This window comes from Zootermopsis nevadensis, unplaced genomic scaffold (assembly GCF_977971745.1).
Source record: "Zootermopsis nevadensis isolate Lab colony 2312 unplaced genomic scaffold, Znev_1.0 Znev_ptg000028l, whole genome shotgun sequence".
Lineage (NCBI taxonomy): Eukaryota > Metazoa > Arthropoda > Insecta > Blattodea > Termopsidae > Zootermopsis > Zootermopsis nevadensis.
Window position 1 is genome coordinate 775,882 of NW_028259160.1, and position 18,984 is coordinate 794,865.

General features: G+C 39.8%; 1 protein-coding gene across 2 annotated transcripts in view; it reads left to right on the forward strand.

Annotated features, from left to right (window-relative positions):
- LOC110831755 (LIM domain only protein 3) overlaps positions 1 to 17,489 on the forward strand; it is a 233,735-nt gene extending 216,246 nt beyond the window's left edge. For both annotated transcript variants that reach the window (XM_022068108.2, XM_022068106.2), the window contains 2 exons: positions 7,545 to 7,689; positions 12,414 to 17,489. In XM_022068108.2, coding sequence (XP_021923800.1) covers positions 7,545 to 7,689; positions 12,414 to 12,617 — 349 coding nt within the window. In that variant the 3' untranslated portion in view covers positions 12,618 to 17,489. The remainder of the gene's footprint in view (positions 1 to 7,544; positions 7,690 to 12,413) is intronic.
- Positions 17,490 to 18,984: the final 1,495 nt, after the last annotated feature.

Consider the following 18,984-nt stretch of genomic DNA (forward strand, 5'->3'; position numbering starts at 1 on the left):
ATCAGATGTGTAATTTATATCAAATTTAATGGTGCAAGAATCATTGAACCAGAACAAATAATTACTACCATATAAGCAAGTATAATGTTGGACCCATTCAAAACAGTTCAGGTGGAAAGTGTAAATATTAATAGCGGTATAAATCACAAAGGCTGTGACGGGTCGTCGGGATATGGTAATTTTATTCCTGCTTCATACATTGTAGATCGCGTGTTTTAAATCCTGCTGATACACCGGAGATGGTCCTTCTGTTATGATTCCTTTGAGTCGTTATTTTAAAATGGTCCAAAACCGCTTCCTTCAAATTTTCAAGAATAATCGATGCGGTATAACTTATTTCATTTGTAGAGCGTCGTTAAATGAACCCATCATTGGCAAACCCGCGTGACCACGACAATAAATCTTCCAGTTCTATGAAGTCGAATAATTTCTTGCCCGAATGAACAACTGGTAGCGTCTCAAAGGAATCTGCGCCATTCCCCGTGTCCGGACTCGAATCTGTGACTGTTGAGTAATGCAGAAGGCACACGTGCTTGATAATTGTAGGGCCGCGTCCCCAGGGACGATGCTGCATGTTTCATGACCCTGGCAGCGAGAATTCTCTCCCAAGTTCTCGCTACTCCTGAAGTTTCCAAACTTGAGTGGCATTTTTCAAAGTGCCTATAGCCTCGAGAAGCGTTGTTCCGCGTTCTCCTTAGCTTTTCCTTGGAACTTGAAACTATACGTCGTTACCAACTGACTAACTAACAAACGAACGAAATGACTAAGTGTCGCATTATCCTCCATTCTGTTGTTCGGTCTTTCTTTATTCCTGATATCCTTTTCACTGTACAGTTCTTTCATTCTAAGTGACTTACCTACTAAATAACTAACTGCATGATAATTTAGCTGCCTCATCAACTGGTTCGCCTTTATTTCGTCTATAATATCTGTTAACTGACTTTAAGCACATGACGACAAGTAGCGACATAAGTTAACCTCGAATTGGTAGCAAATGCTGAAGTTCCCATAAGTGCGGTTCACACGATGTGTCTGTTTCTTATAGCAGAAAAATAGTCAGGAAATGACTTCTGTTGTACTATAGAGTTAGTGCGACAGTCTAGGTCCTTGGTGTGGAAAGTTATGTTGCATTGTATTTTTCGTACAGACTCTGGATCATTTTGAAACAAGCTTTTCACTTGGACCCGACACCTCAACTCATTTTACTTTTATTCCATAGTCACCGTGATCAAATTTCAGTTATATACGATGTCAGGTTCACACGATGGAGAATATTAAAATGGCATCAGGGCGATGAATTCATCGCCCTGATGACGGAGGCAGTATGACCTCTGAAACGTTGGTAAACATCGACCAGACTACACAGGGCAACAACCCAGAAGACAGAAATCTTCATACTAAGAATCGCCCTGATGATGGAGGCAGTATGACCTCTGAAACGTTGGTAAACATCGACCAGACTACACAGCGCAACAACCCAGAAGATAGAAATCTTCATACTCATCGCCCTGATGATGGAGGCAGTATGACCTCTGAAACGTTGGTTAACATCGACCAGACTACACAGCGCAACAACCCAGAAGACAGAAATCTTCATCGCCCCGATGACGGAGGCAGTATGACCTCCGAAACGTTGGTAAATATCTACCGGACTACATAGAGCAACAACTCAGAAGACAGAAATCTTCATACTCATCGCCCTGATGATGGAGGCAGTATGACCTCTGAAACGTTGGTTAACATCAACCAGACTACACAGCGCAACAACCCAGAAGATAGAAATCTTCATACTCATCGCCCTGATGATGGAGGCAGTATGACCTCTGAAACGTTGGTTAACATCGACCAGACTACACAGCGCAACAACCCAGAAGACAGAAATCTTCATCGCCCCGATGACGGAGGCAGTATGACCTCCAAAACGTTGGTAAATATCTACCGGACTACATAGAGCAACAACTCAGAAGACAGAAATCTTCATACTCATCGCCCTGATGATGGAGGCAGTATGACCTCTGAAACGTTGGTTAACATCGACCAGACTACACAGCGCAACAACCCAGAAGACAGAAATCTTCATACTCACCGCTGTGAATACCTCAAATCTTACGTACATAATAATTTAATCTGCTTTAATATTTTTCGTTCAATATCTTACATTACTGTGTTTATTTGTGTGCTCCACCCTTCTGAAATTTGAAACTATACAAGAGTATAAATTGCTTGAATTTCTCTATTACATATTTTTAATCTCGTTTGTTTTTTTCTGTTTCTGAAATAACATTTTTTTAAACGTAGCAACTGAATTTTGGGGGGGACATATGCAGCACCCCGTGGTCACTATGTTTTTCATTTTCCAGACTCGATCGTGTATAAAACAGGATATTCATATCACATACAATACACATTGGAATTCAGCGCCAGCGTATTAGTTCGATGTACAAAGATCAATTTGGCTTTTCGAATTGGAACGACTTTGACTTCAAGATCCGGGGTTTATATGGGGTGTGATGGGGGGGGGGGGGATCAGATCGGGAGATGCGATTAGAAACTCAAAGAGCAGAAAGTTCTGTGGCAGCCGCTGTGACTAATCCCACACTCTGCTTTTGTACAGTCGGAACCATGAGAAATGCAACAGCACGCGTCTTGTACCTCCTGAGAGGCATTCACCAGTGTAATGTTGGGAATATCTTATTTGTCACTATAATGTCTTAAATATTCATTTTAGTATAATTTTCTTATTTGTATATTGATCTTCCAATAAGTCTTCTCCTTTGAAGTTATCCAACTACAATCTTGTTAAAGTTCTCTTCATCTTCTGTGTCGTACTACACGTAGCCCACGAAATAGGACTTGCCCCCAAATAAATTCGCCACGACTCAGAATATTAAAATCGAACAATCTCCACAACTCCATTTCTCCTACTCTCCCGTCGGCATAGCTGCCACATCGTCGCTCTCCTCTTACGTGTATGATAAGTGATTCTAATGCCAAGCCGATGTGGCAGCGCCGCTCTCAAGGAGTCACGTGCTATTTTCTGAACACACTACGCCAGAGAGACTTGCAGAAGCTGCAATACCTTTACGTTTCTAGTCCGGGGACTAGCAGCAGACCATGTGACATATGTGATAGTTGTCTCTCTCTTTTTCTTACGCCCCCCACTCATGTTTCGCAATCCAGCTTTCTATCGGCGTAAAGTCCTTGTTTTAAAAGTATCCCCAGATAAAAGTGATAAGGAAAAGAATCTTTCTCTTCAGAGGCTTTCCGAAAATAATCGGAAACCGCGTGTTAGTTTCGCTATACCCTCCAGTCTACCTGGCTTCTGTTCACATATAACAGTCCATACTACTTCATCCATATCAATGAAACTCGGTACGACTAAAGTAGAATGAAATTTGATTTTGGTTTCACTTGGTTATTTAGTGACTGCATTATTTATAGACGTTAATGGATAGCAATAAATATATATATATATATATATATATATATATATATATATATATATACACGCACATCGATTTTTTTAAGGGTAACTTTATTTCTAGCCTAGTTTAAATATCGTACCGGATCGTTTAGGCCTAAAGCCGACCTCTGTCTTTCTACAGATTTAACAGAAACTTTCTATAACACACATGTAACTCCATGTAGCAGAATACTTCTTGAGAAGATGATAGTGGTTTAGCTAATCAAAGAAATTCTTCACGTTTTATGGTACCCGAAACTTCAATAAAGTTTTCACGAGAGCCGGCCTACATATTTCTTACCCAATGTCACATGAATCTAGTGCACTTCGCCATGTTTGATTAAAATCAATTACTGAATTACATCCCTCATTTATGCATACGTCTTCCGAGTGAGCTCTTCCGTTCAGTATTTCCAACAACCAAAATGTTCCCTTCCCGTGCTGCAAGTAACGCTCAACTCTTGCTCATTTATTGTACCACCCTCAAAATATGATACTTACATTATACTATTGTGAGCCGGGATAGCTCAGTCAGTATAGTGACTAGCTACGGGCTGGACGACCGGGGTTCAGTCCCCGACGGGGGCAGAGGATTTTTCCTCTAGTCTCTGCGTCCAGACCGGCTCTGGGGCCCACCCAGCCTCCTCTACAATGGGTACCGGGGGTCCTTTCCCGGGGGTAAAGCCGGCCGGAGCGTGATGCTGACCACTCACCCCCATCTAGTGCCGAGGTCAAGGAAGAGAGGAGCTATACCTCCACTCCCCCCAAGCGCCTACATGGCGTATAGCGGGACAAACTTTACTTTTTCATTATACTATTATTATCATGTGTTTCATTCACTATAATTTGTTTTTAAGACCCACATCACATCTGAAAGCAAATGAAATTATTGTTGTAGCTTTCTGAGAGGAAAGCGCCCTTAGTTAAAGGAAGAATATCGATAAGAAACGATTATATATTTGGCCTATACGAATATCTGTTTATAAGTAACTGGTTTTCAGAAAATCGCTAATCTACCTATATAGTACACTATCGAAAGCGCCCGTTCGATTATTCATATCTTACCAGCTGTTTCTCGGTATTCCAAATGGCATTGTCCCTTGAGGTCATTCGCCTAAACTGTTGTGTCTTTTTCTCACCTAGACAGTAGACAAGCAGACAGGCGTAACAAAATGTGCAGTTCCGTCTTCATACCACTCTAGAGGTTAATTTGCAAGTTCATCTTGTTTGTTTCGTGCCACATATTGGAGAGCAGGTTTTGAACCCACAGCAGAGAGAGCGACTTTCGAACTTTACCCCTTCGCGCTGAGAAACAAGTCTTACTGAGTCGGGGAAACATGCTTTCTTGACAGGCAGGACGTGCTGCTCGTGCTGCTCTCTGGGGACTGCCTGTCGCACTTGACGTATGCTATGTCTACTTCCATTAGCGTTTGTAACGCTTTCTAATTACTTATAACCCACAGTGTTTCAACACGCCACGCGAACCACCGATGCCGGTTCAATATGATTTACCAAAAATCTTACAGATGGAAGCACGAATTTATACTTTTAATTGTCGTTCGGTATTTGCTCATCAGACGGCTACGATGTCCTCCGCTTTGTAGGATTTGAGGTTTTCACGGCGATGAGTCTGCAGATGGCTTCTACCCGACTACACGGCGCAACAACCCAGAAGACAGCCATCTTCATGTTCTCCGCTTCTTTATGTACTTTATATATATATATATATATATATATATATATATAAGTATTCTGGTATGTTTCAAAAATTATCTTCAATATATATTACTTTGTTTTCTATTTTACTAATATTCATTTAACCTTTATGTTATTTACATTACAGACTGATACAAAAACAACAAAACGTTCACCCACACTAAAGTCACATTGAGCATGATGTATATATACAGAACAACATCGAGTTTGTTATTAAAAATGGAATAAAAATCTGGAAAAGAACATCATTTTATATCTGGTATAAAATCTGATAAAAATGCACGCTAGCATAATGTATGAAAATTGTATTTGAATTATTTATCGTTTTGAAGCTTTATATAATTATATACACCTGAGGATGGTTCTTTTAGGAACTGAAACATGTCGTTAAACATGAAAAATGATGGTCCAATGTAAATCGAATATTTCGATAAGGAACATCATTTAATATTTTAAATATTTTAAATGTTAATTATTGTAATATTTTAATATTTAATAAGAATTATTGTGATTAGACGGACAAGATTTAATATATACTTATTATATCACAATATGACGCAACTTTACCATCTTATTTTATGTACTTTGTTAAAATTGGATTAAAATAAAAGTAACAAATATTTTATCACTAATATGTTTCTGTGTACTTTTGTACAGATGTGTATAAAATATTTTCACCTAATAAAGGATTAAATTAACGCCAAGATGGTCTGCCTTCAAATAGGTCACTACCTCTTCCTTCCAAATCCTTACATACTCATCAATAACCTAAAAATTCGGCTTAATGCATCGCCTAGTAAATGGTGATGTGCCACCGTTTGCCCCCTGCTTAAGTTTCAGGGGTCCCCACTGTTTGTTTAAATCCGCTCGCAGCTGGGCCCAGTCTCTTGAACACCCTAAATATTGATGGGCCGATATCAGACGCACGCTCCGAAAACTCAGTTTCCACTGCAGCGGCCTCATAGCAACTCACCTACAACTGACTAAATCTCCGACATTATACTCAGAAGCTTCGTCACAATCATTAAAAGAAATCCCTCCGGAAAATCACTTCCTACTTCAGCTGAAACCTGCCCAAAGTACGACAACCTAATAAAAAAAAGTTAACCCTTCGGATCCAAAGCTCGTCTACATATTTAAATATTTATGTCGTACCGCAAAGAAAACACAACTCAATCATTACAAAGACCAGTCGGTTAATGCTATTTAAGGAAATGATCGCTGTTTGTTCTGAGAACAATACGAAGCCATATATATACACTCTACGGGCAAGATACAAAGATACTGAACGTTAACGTCGGTGGTACATATAATTACCATTCGGCCTTAAAATGTGAATATTGTTTCCCCACTGATGCCCTGGTCGCTAACCTCTTTTATAGCTCCTACGAAATTCGTCCATGTTTTTAAGCATCGTATTGAACTTACCGACAACGGAGGTTCATAAATCACAAATTTCCTCGGTTTTGATATTTTCCATAGAACTTTGTTTTGAAACGCAAGAAATTTCCGTTCTCACCTCATTGTTAGAAAATGCGTTTCAGAGTTACACAAAATAATTGTTTCTCTATTGAATTATTTTTACAAAACTGAAGACATTATGAGTTTTCAAACTTGAAAATAGGATTTTTTTCTGAGCGTATTTTCTGAATTTAATATTAAACCACCGTTTCTGTTTTAAAAAATAAATCAGTACACCCTCGGATCGTACCATAGCTCAGGCGTTTTTTTATTTCCAAACAAAAGTCCCATATTTACGCCTAAGTCCATGTGCTATTTGTGGTGGGACTTGATTTTCTCGAAGGCCTCCCGTAATTATCATTCCACTGGTGTTCCATATTCAATTACGTATCATCTGGGGGATACACAAGATTCGTAGAAAGACCGCTGGCAGCCCAGTGCCACAGCGATGTAGCCTCACTCGATTGCAACAACAACAACAACAACAAAAACAAAGAAACACGTGATTAGTGCAACCTGCAAGGTCCTTCACTTGGTATGTCACGAAGACCTGTCGTCGCTGAATAACGCGATTGGTCGAAAAACCTTGGAGATGTTTTTGCAGAGTAGTAGAAAACAGTAGTGAAGGAGACACAGGTACTACAGAAAAAACTGTCATGTCAACGTTGCAACATCATCATAAGTTTTTTATGGCTGCTATTATAAAGCGCGCAGCGCCGTAGCTGCTCGTCCTAGAACAAAGTAAATACCATAACTTGAGATTGGAAACACGTGATTTGAGACCAAAATTTCCCTGTTAAAAGTTGCCTGTTTTTTTTGCTAAATAACCTCTTCTCCTGTGGTCCCAGCCTATCGGGACATAACGTATTAAGTACAGAGTAACGATGTTTACGTTGTGTTGCAGGTTCTGTGTGGGCGACCGCTTCTACCTGTGTGACAACAAGATCCTCTGCGAGTACGACTACGAGGAGAGACTCGTGTTCGCCAACATGGCGGCGTACAACCATCCCAGCCTCGCCCACATCAAGCGACAACTACCACAACACCCGGTACGACGTCCGCTCCCACACTTTTACTCCACTCGCCAGGTAGCTTAGAGCAGTGGTATTCAACCTGGGGTACGCGAAGACATCTTAGGGTGTACGTGAAATTTAAAAAAAAAATTATTTTATGATAAACACTGAATAATAAGTAATGTAATTTATTTAATTTATTTTAGATGTAGATTATATACTATGTATAACTTGAATTATACATCAACAACTTTGGGGGTACAAAGTTGAAGAGAAATTATATCTGGGGGTACGCGAACAAAAAAGGTCGAATACCACTGGCGTAGAGTATAGGAGCTACAACGTAGCCTACATCAATTGTAGGAATCTTATTACGCAAATAAAATATGCGTCTTTGGAGGCGTCGAAGTTTGGAAGTGCTGAGACAATCCTCTTAATGCAACTATGCAAAGATAGGAAAATACAATTGGGTAGAGAAGTGTCTGTTAGGATCTCGGAAGATCCATTTTAAGATGGAGCTTTTTATTAAAATGGGTCGTAAGAAAATAGGGTTTGGGGACATGGATTTGATTCATATGGCCTAGGATAGGGATCATTTGTGGGCCCTTACGAACACCGTAATGAAACTTCGGGTTGTGTAAAAGGCAAGGAATTATTATATAAACTGATCGCAGTATTAGTCGCATAGCAGCTTGCGCAGTACGTTAGTTCCTTTGCTACTTAGGTATTGCATACAGCGCATGCGCCTCGCTACATGTGGGGAAAAGCCTCGTATTAGTTTTCAATCGCACGATCAGATACGCAGTGTCTGGAGCGGTCACTGTAAGCTAGTGGCGCTGATAACGCAGTGGCCGAGTGCCAGGGAATATCCAACACCTAAATCAAAGGGATAAAAAGGAGACAAAAACTGGAATCCAAGCGCGTGTCACACTTTCACAAAACGTTGGTTTTCTACGAGTTTCATTGCTGCCAGCAGACTACGCGCATACGAAACTTTATTCAGCTGTTTCTTACGGCGCTCTAGGCCGTACCTAAAATATTTTACAATTCTGTCTCAGTTCCTGTGGTTTTATAACCCCGTAAGACGACAAAAAAATCCGATAAAAATTAATCATGGCCTGTTTTATAGAAAAACTATTGAACATTTGTCAGGTTATGAGAATGTTTTTATTCAACAGAATTTCTTTTGAATATAAAGATTGCGTGATGAAAGGGAGAATTTTTCTTTAAACTATATTTGATTAATTCAACTGCTATCTTACAGTAAATCCCTTCTTTTGTTTGTAACGTTAGATCTGTTTTAAATGAACTGGCTAGTAGCGAAGTTTCTGATTGGAGAATCGACTCTGTATATATTGCTCATAACTTTCGGCTATCCTCGCCAGCACCACGAAGTGCTCTGAGATCAGTCCGATTATGAAATTGGATAAATTCAGATACGGAGGCTGTGAAAATGCAAAGCTGAGCAAGACAGTAAGGTGTTTGCTTCATAATGTATAATGCAACTTAAAACAACTTCTTCCTTTTAATTTCGACAGTCTGTGGAAATTTGATACTCTGACATTCACGCTCCATTATATTTTATGAACCAAAGGCACTACAAAAAACGTTCAGTGTAGGCACACGCCTTGACCCACACGCGCTGCTTTACAGCCTAAACGTAATAATTTCGGAACCGATAGTACAAAGAATATCCGTATATTCTATCGCTTTGTGGTCTTCAATTTCCTCCTACGTGTATACTGTTAAAGGCCACCTAGGCTCCGAGTTGTGTTGCGGCCACTGTACAGAACTAGAAAGCGTGGAAGTTTCGAGTTTCCATGAAACTTGATATCGTTCAGTTGTGATAGCGTCCCTCTCCTGTGGTAGGCATCGACCCGCGGGCTCCAGGCAACAACCCGCGTCTCTTCTGTTGAGTCATTAATCAGATTCCCGCGCTCCACTAGGCCTCGACACACGATCGCTGTAGTGGAATGGTTGAACAAGCACTTATTTATATCAAATCTAAAACTTCTTGACGATGGTGAAGAGTCAATTGAATAAAAATTTCCTTGGATATTATCCATCGTCTAGTAAATATAAAACGTAAAACGACGTTTCGGAGATGGGACTAGTCCGGAGATAGGGATTAGCTCTATGTAGTGGGCCCAACTGTGTAGGAACCTGAAGACGGAGATAGAGTCCCATCTCCGAGACGATGGATAATATCCAAGGAAATTTTTATTCAATTAAGCACTTATTTGTAGAACTTACTTATGGAAATCCCGTCTTACACAGTTAAAATTCTTTTGTCTGCGTAGCCATGAGTGTTTCTTAAAAGGTGATAATTATTACATAGCTGTAATGGACCCAAAGCCGTTTTCACAAAAGCCCTACTTTGGACTTTAACCTGAGCCAGTTTAATTAATTCTCAACACCTTCACGCGATGTTTTTTTGACGATAAGTTTTAATATTATCAACCTTTGTCTCCAAAATTGTCTCTGCCCCTCCGATATCCTGACCAAATATCTGTGTGCAGTTTTTATTTCTCTCGTGAGTTTTACGTGTCCAGTCCACTTCATCCTCCTGTCTGCCCCCGAAGATCTTCAGAACACGATGATTCTGCATTTCACAATATTTGCAGTGTAAAATGATTTTAAAAAGTATTATTATCGATGTCGTTCCACAAGTCATTCCACGATGCAGACTGTCAACGGCTGATACATTCGTCCCTTCAGAAAGAGAATGAATTTTTCCGTCGTGCTAGTTCAGCTGATCGCCTGTAGGAGGTGCCGCTTGAGGTCTCAATTGGCTCAAATCGCGTGTCATTTGTCTGCGGTGCTTTGCGCGCGTTATGTTAGGATGCCTTGGCTTGGGAACCAGGCCACCTGCAAGGCATGCTGGGTAATTTGCAGGCTTCAGATCAGAAGCGAAGGGGCAGTTTAGACTCCACCCTGGACAAATGAGCCCCAAACATGGAAACCTCACAACATTAGTTCACAGCGCTGCCACGCTCTAATGATTCTTCTCCTCTTTCTTTTTTTTTTTCTTTTTTGTGTGAGCTGAACACGCAGTTCGGATTTGCAGCTTCATTAGCTGGATCGTGATACATTTTAGTCAGCCATAAGTTTCATTTGTGTTCAACTCTTAATATTTTACAACTACTTATGCATTCTTATGTTAATCTCGTCTATGAGACTATTTTGTATGGCCAGGACATTCCCCCCCCCCCCCCCCCGTTTTTATGTAACGCTAATCGTGGCTCACTTTTCTTCTTACAATAATCTGGACGTAAATTCCTCCAGGCGCGTGTTCCAGGTTAAAGAAAATTGTCATTAAACATGATATGATGCTGTTACAGTTATACCATTACGTGAAATATAACCAAGTCATTAAATTCTAGCGGTTAGAACGCTGGCCTTGTAATCCTGGGGTCTCGGGTTCGATTCTCGGCGGTGCCCGAATTTATAACTTGTGTTGGGCAAGGCCGTGGTCTAGGCAACACGGAGTTTTCCTCCGTGGCATCCCAACAATTACTCCATTCACACACAGAAGAAGGCAATGGCAAACCACTTCTGGATCATCTGCCAAGACCGTATATGAACAGGTCCCAGTCCGAGAAAAGGATGGAAGGATCCTGTTCATATGGACCTGTCGTAAGACAGAACACTAAATAAATAAATAACTGAAGAGGATAACCCTTCCTCAAACATAGAAGTTGGATATTATAACATATGTTCTTATTTTCCTTTCCAGGCGCAGTGTTTAATACATACCTTTAAGTGTAGTCGTGAAAATAATATCGTATTACTGAAGTGAAAGCGTGCCTTTTTAATATTGTAGCAAATAATTTCATATTTCGCCTGAATTTATACAACGAACTGTTCTTGATTTTTAGATAGGCTCTGTCCTCATAAGTCTATTATATAAAGGGCCCTTCGGCTACTTCGACTATATTTTACGTCATTTTCTTTAAAGAAGTTCCAGGGTGGAACCCTGGCACTCAAAAAAGGGTCGTCGCGTTTCTCGGACCACCAAAGTTAATTATAATAGGCTCTTGGATGTAATAGTTGTCGTCGAGATCATAATTTTCTCCCTTTACTTCTTTTCTAAAATCTTTACAAATCATCAAACTATTTTGTACTCTTTTTTTAATGATCCCCTTAGTAAGAGGAAATAACAGAAATTGTTCTTAAAACTGATTCTAATTGTAGCTTTCTAGGAAGTTACATTTTTACCTGAATCAATGGCTTAGCTCAGTGGGTATAGCAGTATTATGAAATAGCTTATAGATTGACTGGACATACAGACCGCATAGCGAAGAGATGAAAACTACAGGGCTGTTAATGCGTATTTTAATTAATTGTGCCTCATTACTCGATGATTCTGTACGATTTGACGTGCGGAATATTTAATAAAAACATGCTATGAAAATGATAAACAGTTATTTTATACTTATTTAAATTAAAATGTCTAACAGAAATGTCGATCGCTTGGGTCTGCCAGTTATTTGTTTCAGCGATTAACTAAGCAACGGAAAGTATTTGCAGTCATAAAGTCAAGAGATTGATAAATAATAGTACAACAGAATTAATTATTATAACGTATAACTGCATTAATGAGATAGAATTATATACAAAGTGAGTTATTGTCACTTCCAGTTCCTTGAAGAAACAATTTTACGCTCGCTCGCTCGTGCAAGAGTTTAAAATTTCAGAATGTTCTAAATAGTTCAAATGTTTTGCGTTTTATCCTAATTAATGCACTCTTTATGTTCCAGATTACTATACCTAACCATTTAGAAGCGACTGGTATTCTACGATCAACGGTGATCGGTTTAAGTAGTAATCTTCCACCGCGTTGCACTCTGGGAAGTAACAGCGACATTGTTGATCGACACGCTACTAACGGCGAGACGGGGAACCACAGTAACAATGGGTTTCTTCCAGCTACCACCGTGGCGCCCAGCTTCGACACCAAATGAAATAGTTGGTAATAACTGGCGCCAATATCGTTTTATCGTATCAGACAGTGTCGTGTGTGCCGAAGGAGGTGCTGGATCTCTGGTAGAAATTTTTAACATAATTGTTACATTTCCTCGTGTAATACATAGTTTAATCTTAGCGAGATGGTTTCAAACCGTGGCTTTGTACAAGAATAATGAAAACACTGGGAAATTCTTGTAACTTTTCCGCCTATTTTGGTGATCTGGTGGGACGTACGTATAGTTTACATGTCAAAGGCATGGACATCTATATTCTGGAAACAAATATTACCTTCAACCATCAATATTACAATTAATATTGGCGTCATTAAACATACGACCGTCGATTATTGTGATCACAGAAATTTAAGATAACACCTCGAATGGGGCTACGAATTGTTTATGGTCATGGCTGTACAGAATATTACGTTGTGTTTTTTATGACTTATCCTATGTTTACTTGTTTGAATCGTTTTATTTCATATTTTAAGGAGACTAAGGCCATAATTATTCAACTTGCTAATATAAACGTCTGTCGAGATGTTAAACTCGTTCGAAACCCAAAACTGGCCCTATATATATATATTGGGGTAATTTAATTGTTAATACCGATTGGATCACAGCGTATGAATCATGAACAATAAAAATAGATTGCTAATTTTTGCGTCACAGCATAGAAGCAAAACCATATAAATATTATAGCAAACGAAAACTGCAGATTACCTGACCTCGATTGGTTACGGTCCTGCTTAAACAATCTACGTGATCCTTTAAAGGTGCATGAAACTTACGATCTCAGTGTCATGCGATTGCAAGCAAAGGTTATGAGACGAGCACAATTTCCAAAACTGCTCACTCTAGCTCGTCTGGCACCAGATGGCAGTGGAGTCCATCGTGGCATCACGCTGTCATTGAAAATGGCGCGCTACATGTGATTCGCCAGGATATAAGATTTTACTGCACACTGATCTTTAAAAACTGTCATGGTTAAGATGTTTTGCACTTCAGCTGACACAGACAGAACGGGAGAAGTTAGTCCGTCGAATTTCAGGTTCTTTTAATAAAGACACTTGATTTTACTTGTCTTCAATCCTTTTCACGACGTTACAATTCGACATTTTGTTGTATCGATGAAATCTACTTCTAACATGTAACTTCGACAAAACGTGCTTCTGTCCTTATAAACATGACATGGAGAGTTAATTATCAAACTAACAACACTTAATTCGTTTTAGTAGAATTTCTTATGACCTCGGTTTTGAGCAGCTATGTGAGCTGTAGAAAATTCAGCAGGGTGTACGATGAAGCTTAACCATGTTACGAGTAACTTTGTGTAGCAATTCAATTCGTAGGCCTACTTATATCAGCTCCGGAGGGAAGGAACTGACATTTCTCTGTGCCGAGTTTAAAACAAAAGTCCAGTGAGTGGGGGTAGCTACTGTGATTGGGGATGTCCCAAAGCTGTGGGTTTATTTAAATGTTTTGTCTCTAGATGTATTTATGATTTACATAATTGTTGAAAAAAAAATTTAAATTACTCCCGAACTTGTTTCTCTGAGGTAATTAATTCTATTTCTACTACCGGGCGTATTCTAGCAACGCTATCTTGTTTTTCTCGGTACGAAGTGCCGATGTTCAGCCGTAATGCTCTAGGGAACACTAATTGTTCCGAGTCTTAACGATCCGAGTACGCAATATCCCATCTGTCGCTATAAATACCAGAGTTTAAAACCACAACGACGAAAAGTCGCTTAAACATGTATATTTTCTTAACCGTGTTCTACCAGTAGTATCTGTCACCAAATGACATGCTTCAAGGTAAAGGAAAGTCGCACAACTTTGCAACATGAACAGCGGAGTCCAGGCGAATGTACTGTCCACAGATCACGAGAAGTCGTTTCTGGTGCTGTGCGGGGGGAATGTTACTTATCAGCTGGACTAGAGGGCTGCTATTGGTGGGAAGTGTGATACGTCAGAGTTTTACGCTACTACACACAGACTGAAAACATCAAACATTTGAGATTAGCGTGTAGTGAGTGCACCTCTAATGTGTTCTGTGGGCGTTGTCATAATATTCTAGATTAAATAACTTTGCCACTGTGAGGTAATCTTAAAGCTGTACCCATCAGAAAACATGAGAGCCTGTCGTCTGTTGTTCGTTCAGTGGTCGTGGAACGAATGCTTTTAGGATCGGTCGTCACTCACCGCGAAATCTTGCGCATGCGCGTATATCGAATTCCTAGCAGGGAGTTTTCTCCTGATCCGTGGACTGTAGGCAATACTCGCAGAACACGTAACGTAGAAGAGTTAGCAATGCTGTACTGTTGACTTGGAGCCGAGCGGTAGAGGGGCTGAAGCCCTTCTGTGGCCTTGACGCCTACTAGAGACAAACAGCTGATGTGCGGTTTCGTTGGTGAATGGAAGCGAATTTTAAAATAATTCAGTGTTTATATGAGGTATGTTTTACAAACTACCGAAAATCGCAAGAGCTATAAAGCGAAAGAAAAAGCATAATGATATTCATATTGAGAGAAAATAAATGCAGTTGTTTAAAGTTGAGAGGACATTTGTGTGGATAACTACGGTAATACTAGACGCAGCTTGGAAGTCGCTTAGTGCTGAGTTTCAGAATGTGTGGAGCTAAGCCTCCACATGCAGTACTTACAAGGAAGAAACTCATCTTCAGTACTGGTTGCAAATGGAATGAAGAAAGTGATACTGAATTAGTTTGTCCGTAAATGCGACGAATGGCAGAACGGGACAGATTAAGCTATTTTAAATGCTCTCTCCCGTGAGGATGGAAGACTTAAATTATTACCGCTTTGAAATCGGGAGCTCCCGGGTTCGTCTCTCAGTTAGGAGGCAGGGTATCCAGACTTTTTATGGCTTATATTAGTCCGCCCTGGGTGAATTCTAGGATACCGAATTAAAGCAGACCTTGACCGTAATCTTTCATATTCTTCGTAATAATTCATAATGGATCATCGCCCTATCATTCGACGCAAAGAACATATATTTATGATAATTTGTGTTTAAATTGGTGGCTGCCTTATGGGTTGTAGCGCTGATGAGTAAATTTTACTCATTACTCTGACGATGGAGGCAGCAGGGATCTCTGAAACGTTGGTAGACTTCTACCAGACTACGCGGCACTACAACCTACAAGACAGCTATTTTATAATCTTACTTGGAAATGTGTTTCTGAGTGCGTTTTGAGGAATTAATCAGTTTCCAAAATTTTGCATAGGGTATTTTAAATGTTCACACTTCGGTGCATTTCGATTTAAGGAAAAACGTTCTGTGAAGGAATTCTTGGACATTTGTCTGGGCGCTGGCACAGAAATGTAAACTGCATTGATCGAAGCAGCGCTTCATAAAATGTGATGACGGAGCTAAAGAAAGGCAAGTGGACGTGACCCGCATTCTAGCGGCCAATATGTGAACTATTCATGCGACAGTTGACTGGGGAAATAACTCAGCATACATCTTAAACAGCTTCTGGTCCCATTATTGTTCAATATTGAATGATTTGATATCATTCCACTAGGACCATCGCCAAATCCACCACGAAATGCTCATCCGTTTGTAGCTTCGAATCTTCAATCGTAAAAATAAGACGCCATCTTTAACCACAATAAAACAAAAGAACATCACCTGATATTTGTACATATTTTCACTTCCCTGAGATTTGTGAATTATAACTTCATTCCTATATAAAATTAAGAAAATCTATGCAGCAAGCTGTAATTTGCTATACCCTCAAAGAGTTACATAGCGTATAAACATAATCATCATCATCATCATCAGTAAATATAAAATTCCTACTGCCTCCATTTCAAAGCGTCTATCTCAGTAGCCCAAAGGTGCGAGTTAAATCATTATTTTGAGAATTATAAAAGATGTTCATATTAATTTATAAAAACTTCTGCGGGCCGTGAAACATTATCATTGTGCCACATTATTACATTTCAACCCCCCAAATGTGTTAATGTCATGAGGTACGTGTTTTTATAACCTGTCGCCCTAAGGCATTCGAGACACACAAAATTGTTTATCAGTTATAAATAAAATTAAAAGTTAATACGGTATATTTGGGGAGGGGGCGAGTGTTTTTATGTAACAACATTGCATTGAAAGGGTAATCTAATGCACGTATATGAAACCAAAATATAATTATTTTAGTCAATAGTCAGAAATTTGGTTTGATAAAAGTGAACACTTGTAGTATGTAAATTATAAAATATTGAAAGGAATTGGTGACGTTACAAAAATCCTAAATGGATGAGATATGATAGCGGTTATATTTTTCTTTATTTCCCACAAGCAATACATCACGGAGTTGACATCGGCATTCAAGCTTCGCGTTTGGGAGGACCTCGCGTCAAATTTCGACCGCGAGGTTTATCGTGATTTTCCTCAGTGCCTCCAGATAAATTTCGAAAAACAAGTGTAAACGTCAACATTTATGAGTTTTGAGAAAAATTGTAGGTTCGCTATAGGCTGCTCTGTCCTATGCAAGATTTTAAATTACTTCTGGATTGGAGTTATAATGTAATACACTTTTATTAAAGTTTACGAAATTTGGGGCCCACAAAACAGGAACTGCACTTTTTGATAGCGGGCGCTTCCTTGCCTTGAAATCAGTTGTAAATTCTCTCTTGCGCCGAAGTCTTCTGTAATTCGTGTATGTGGATAACAGCTGACTGATGCTTCCTGTTTCGTGCGCCATCTTGTGTTACACTGCAGGTGTACAAACATGTGATATGGTTTCGAGATGTAGCCAGTAGAGTGCAGCACTGTACGTACAAATGAGATGTATACCAAACTGTAGACTAAGTGTAATGTAAAATAAAGTAGATATTGTTATCCTGACACGCTCTCTCTTCCCAGCTAAAGAAACATCAAAAGTTCAGCTACTAAATAATGAACTTAACATATTACAAGCAATGACAGAACATCCTTGCCTTTTCCAATATATTATTCAAACCAATAACCATCCGACGCTACAAAGTATGAGGTACTGGCAACTTCGTAAAATAAATGTATAAATTATAAGTTAATTAGTGATCAATTCATTAATTAAGAGAAGGAACGTGTTGGTCCATGACCTGTCCTAATACTAACATGTATTAGACCTACGATAAACAATGTATATTAACGCTATGTTTATCATCACATGATCTAATAGAAGACTGCTTCTCGGCCTGAAGGCCATTTTTATTTTATATCCTTCGAAATTTTTCTTAGTCTCTCAAAAAGTTACCGGGTAGTACCTTAAAATAAGCCACGACCTGTTTCCGCCTACCTTATTTCCACGTCATAAAGATCGTCATTTGACATTATTATAAGTTATGGAGTTGATAAAGTGTCGTTAAATAGATTCTTCAAACACGATGCATGGACAGCCCCGCTGGGTCTCGAACCCTGTCCCATGTAACATATGGCTCCGCCAGCACTGTCTGTAGCAACCGCCACCAAATTTCATGCTTCAAGGTCACATCAAATGCTTATTACCGTTGCACCAGTAATAGGTGCCCAGGTGAGCGAAGACAGCTCAGAACTAGCAGCAAAGCAAAGCTAGCAGCGCTGTACTGCAGACTTTCAGCCGCGCAGTATGCGGGGTAGAAGGGGGGGGAGGATTAAGCCCTTCCGTGACCTTGAAGCATGCGATTTGATGAAGGACACTTGTGTGTGCGTCGTGCATTGCTTATGTCGCGGTACGTTCAACGCTAATGGTAAGTATATTCATCCCAAGGATTAGATACTCAAATCTGATTCAGAATTAATTTGCAGTATATTTTCTGGGCAATATATCTCACAGAATGATTATTGTTATATAGAATCTGAAGATTCATCAGCATCGCCGTAAAAATTAAACATTTGACCGTGATCAGAACACATCTCAATTCACATCCTCATAATATAGTGAGCTCGCTTGCTAGCTGTCCGTTGTGCTGCAGACAGATGCACTCAGCACGGCCCGGTCGGTGCACGGAACGGCCAGGTATCATAATAGCTGTTTAAAGAAATTACTAATTTCAATGTAATGTCTGTTACCCGTCAATAGAATGTGGAGTGCCTTCATGATTGAGGCTGAAACCACCTCCGAAACGTCTGTAAAATTCTACCATACACTACACGGCACAATAACCGAAAAGACAGCTATCTTTAAGGCAACGTTTTTTGAAAGGATAGAACAGCGTGGAGGTGCGCGCGCACCTTCAGCTCCTCACCTCGTGCCACTATGATCAGGTGATCTGGTCCCATCAGTACAAGGAAGACACTGGATTGAGTATGTATGCAGTCGGCAACAGAGCGAGCTCACATTTTCATTGTGTTGCCATGGCTTCCCTCGATATTAACCTAA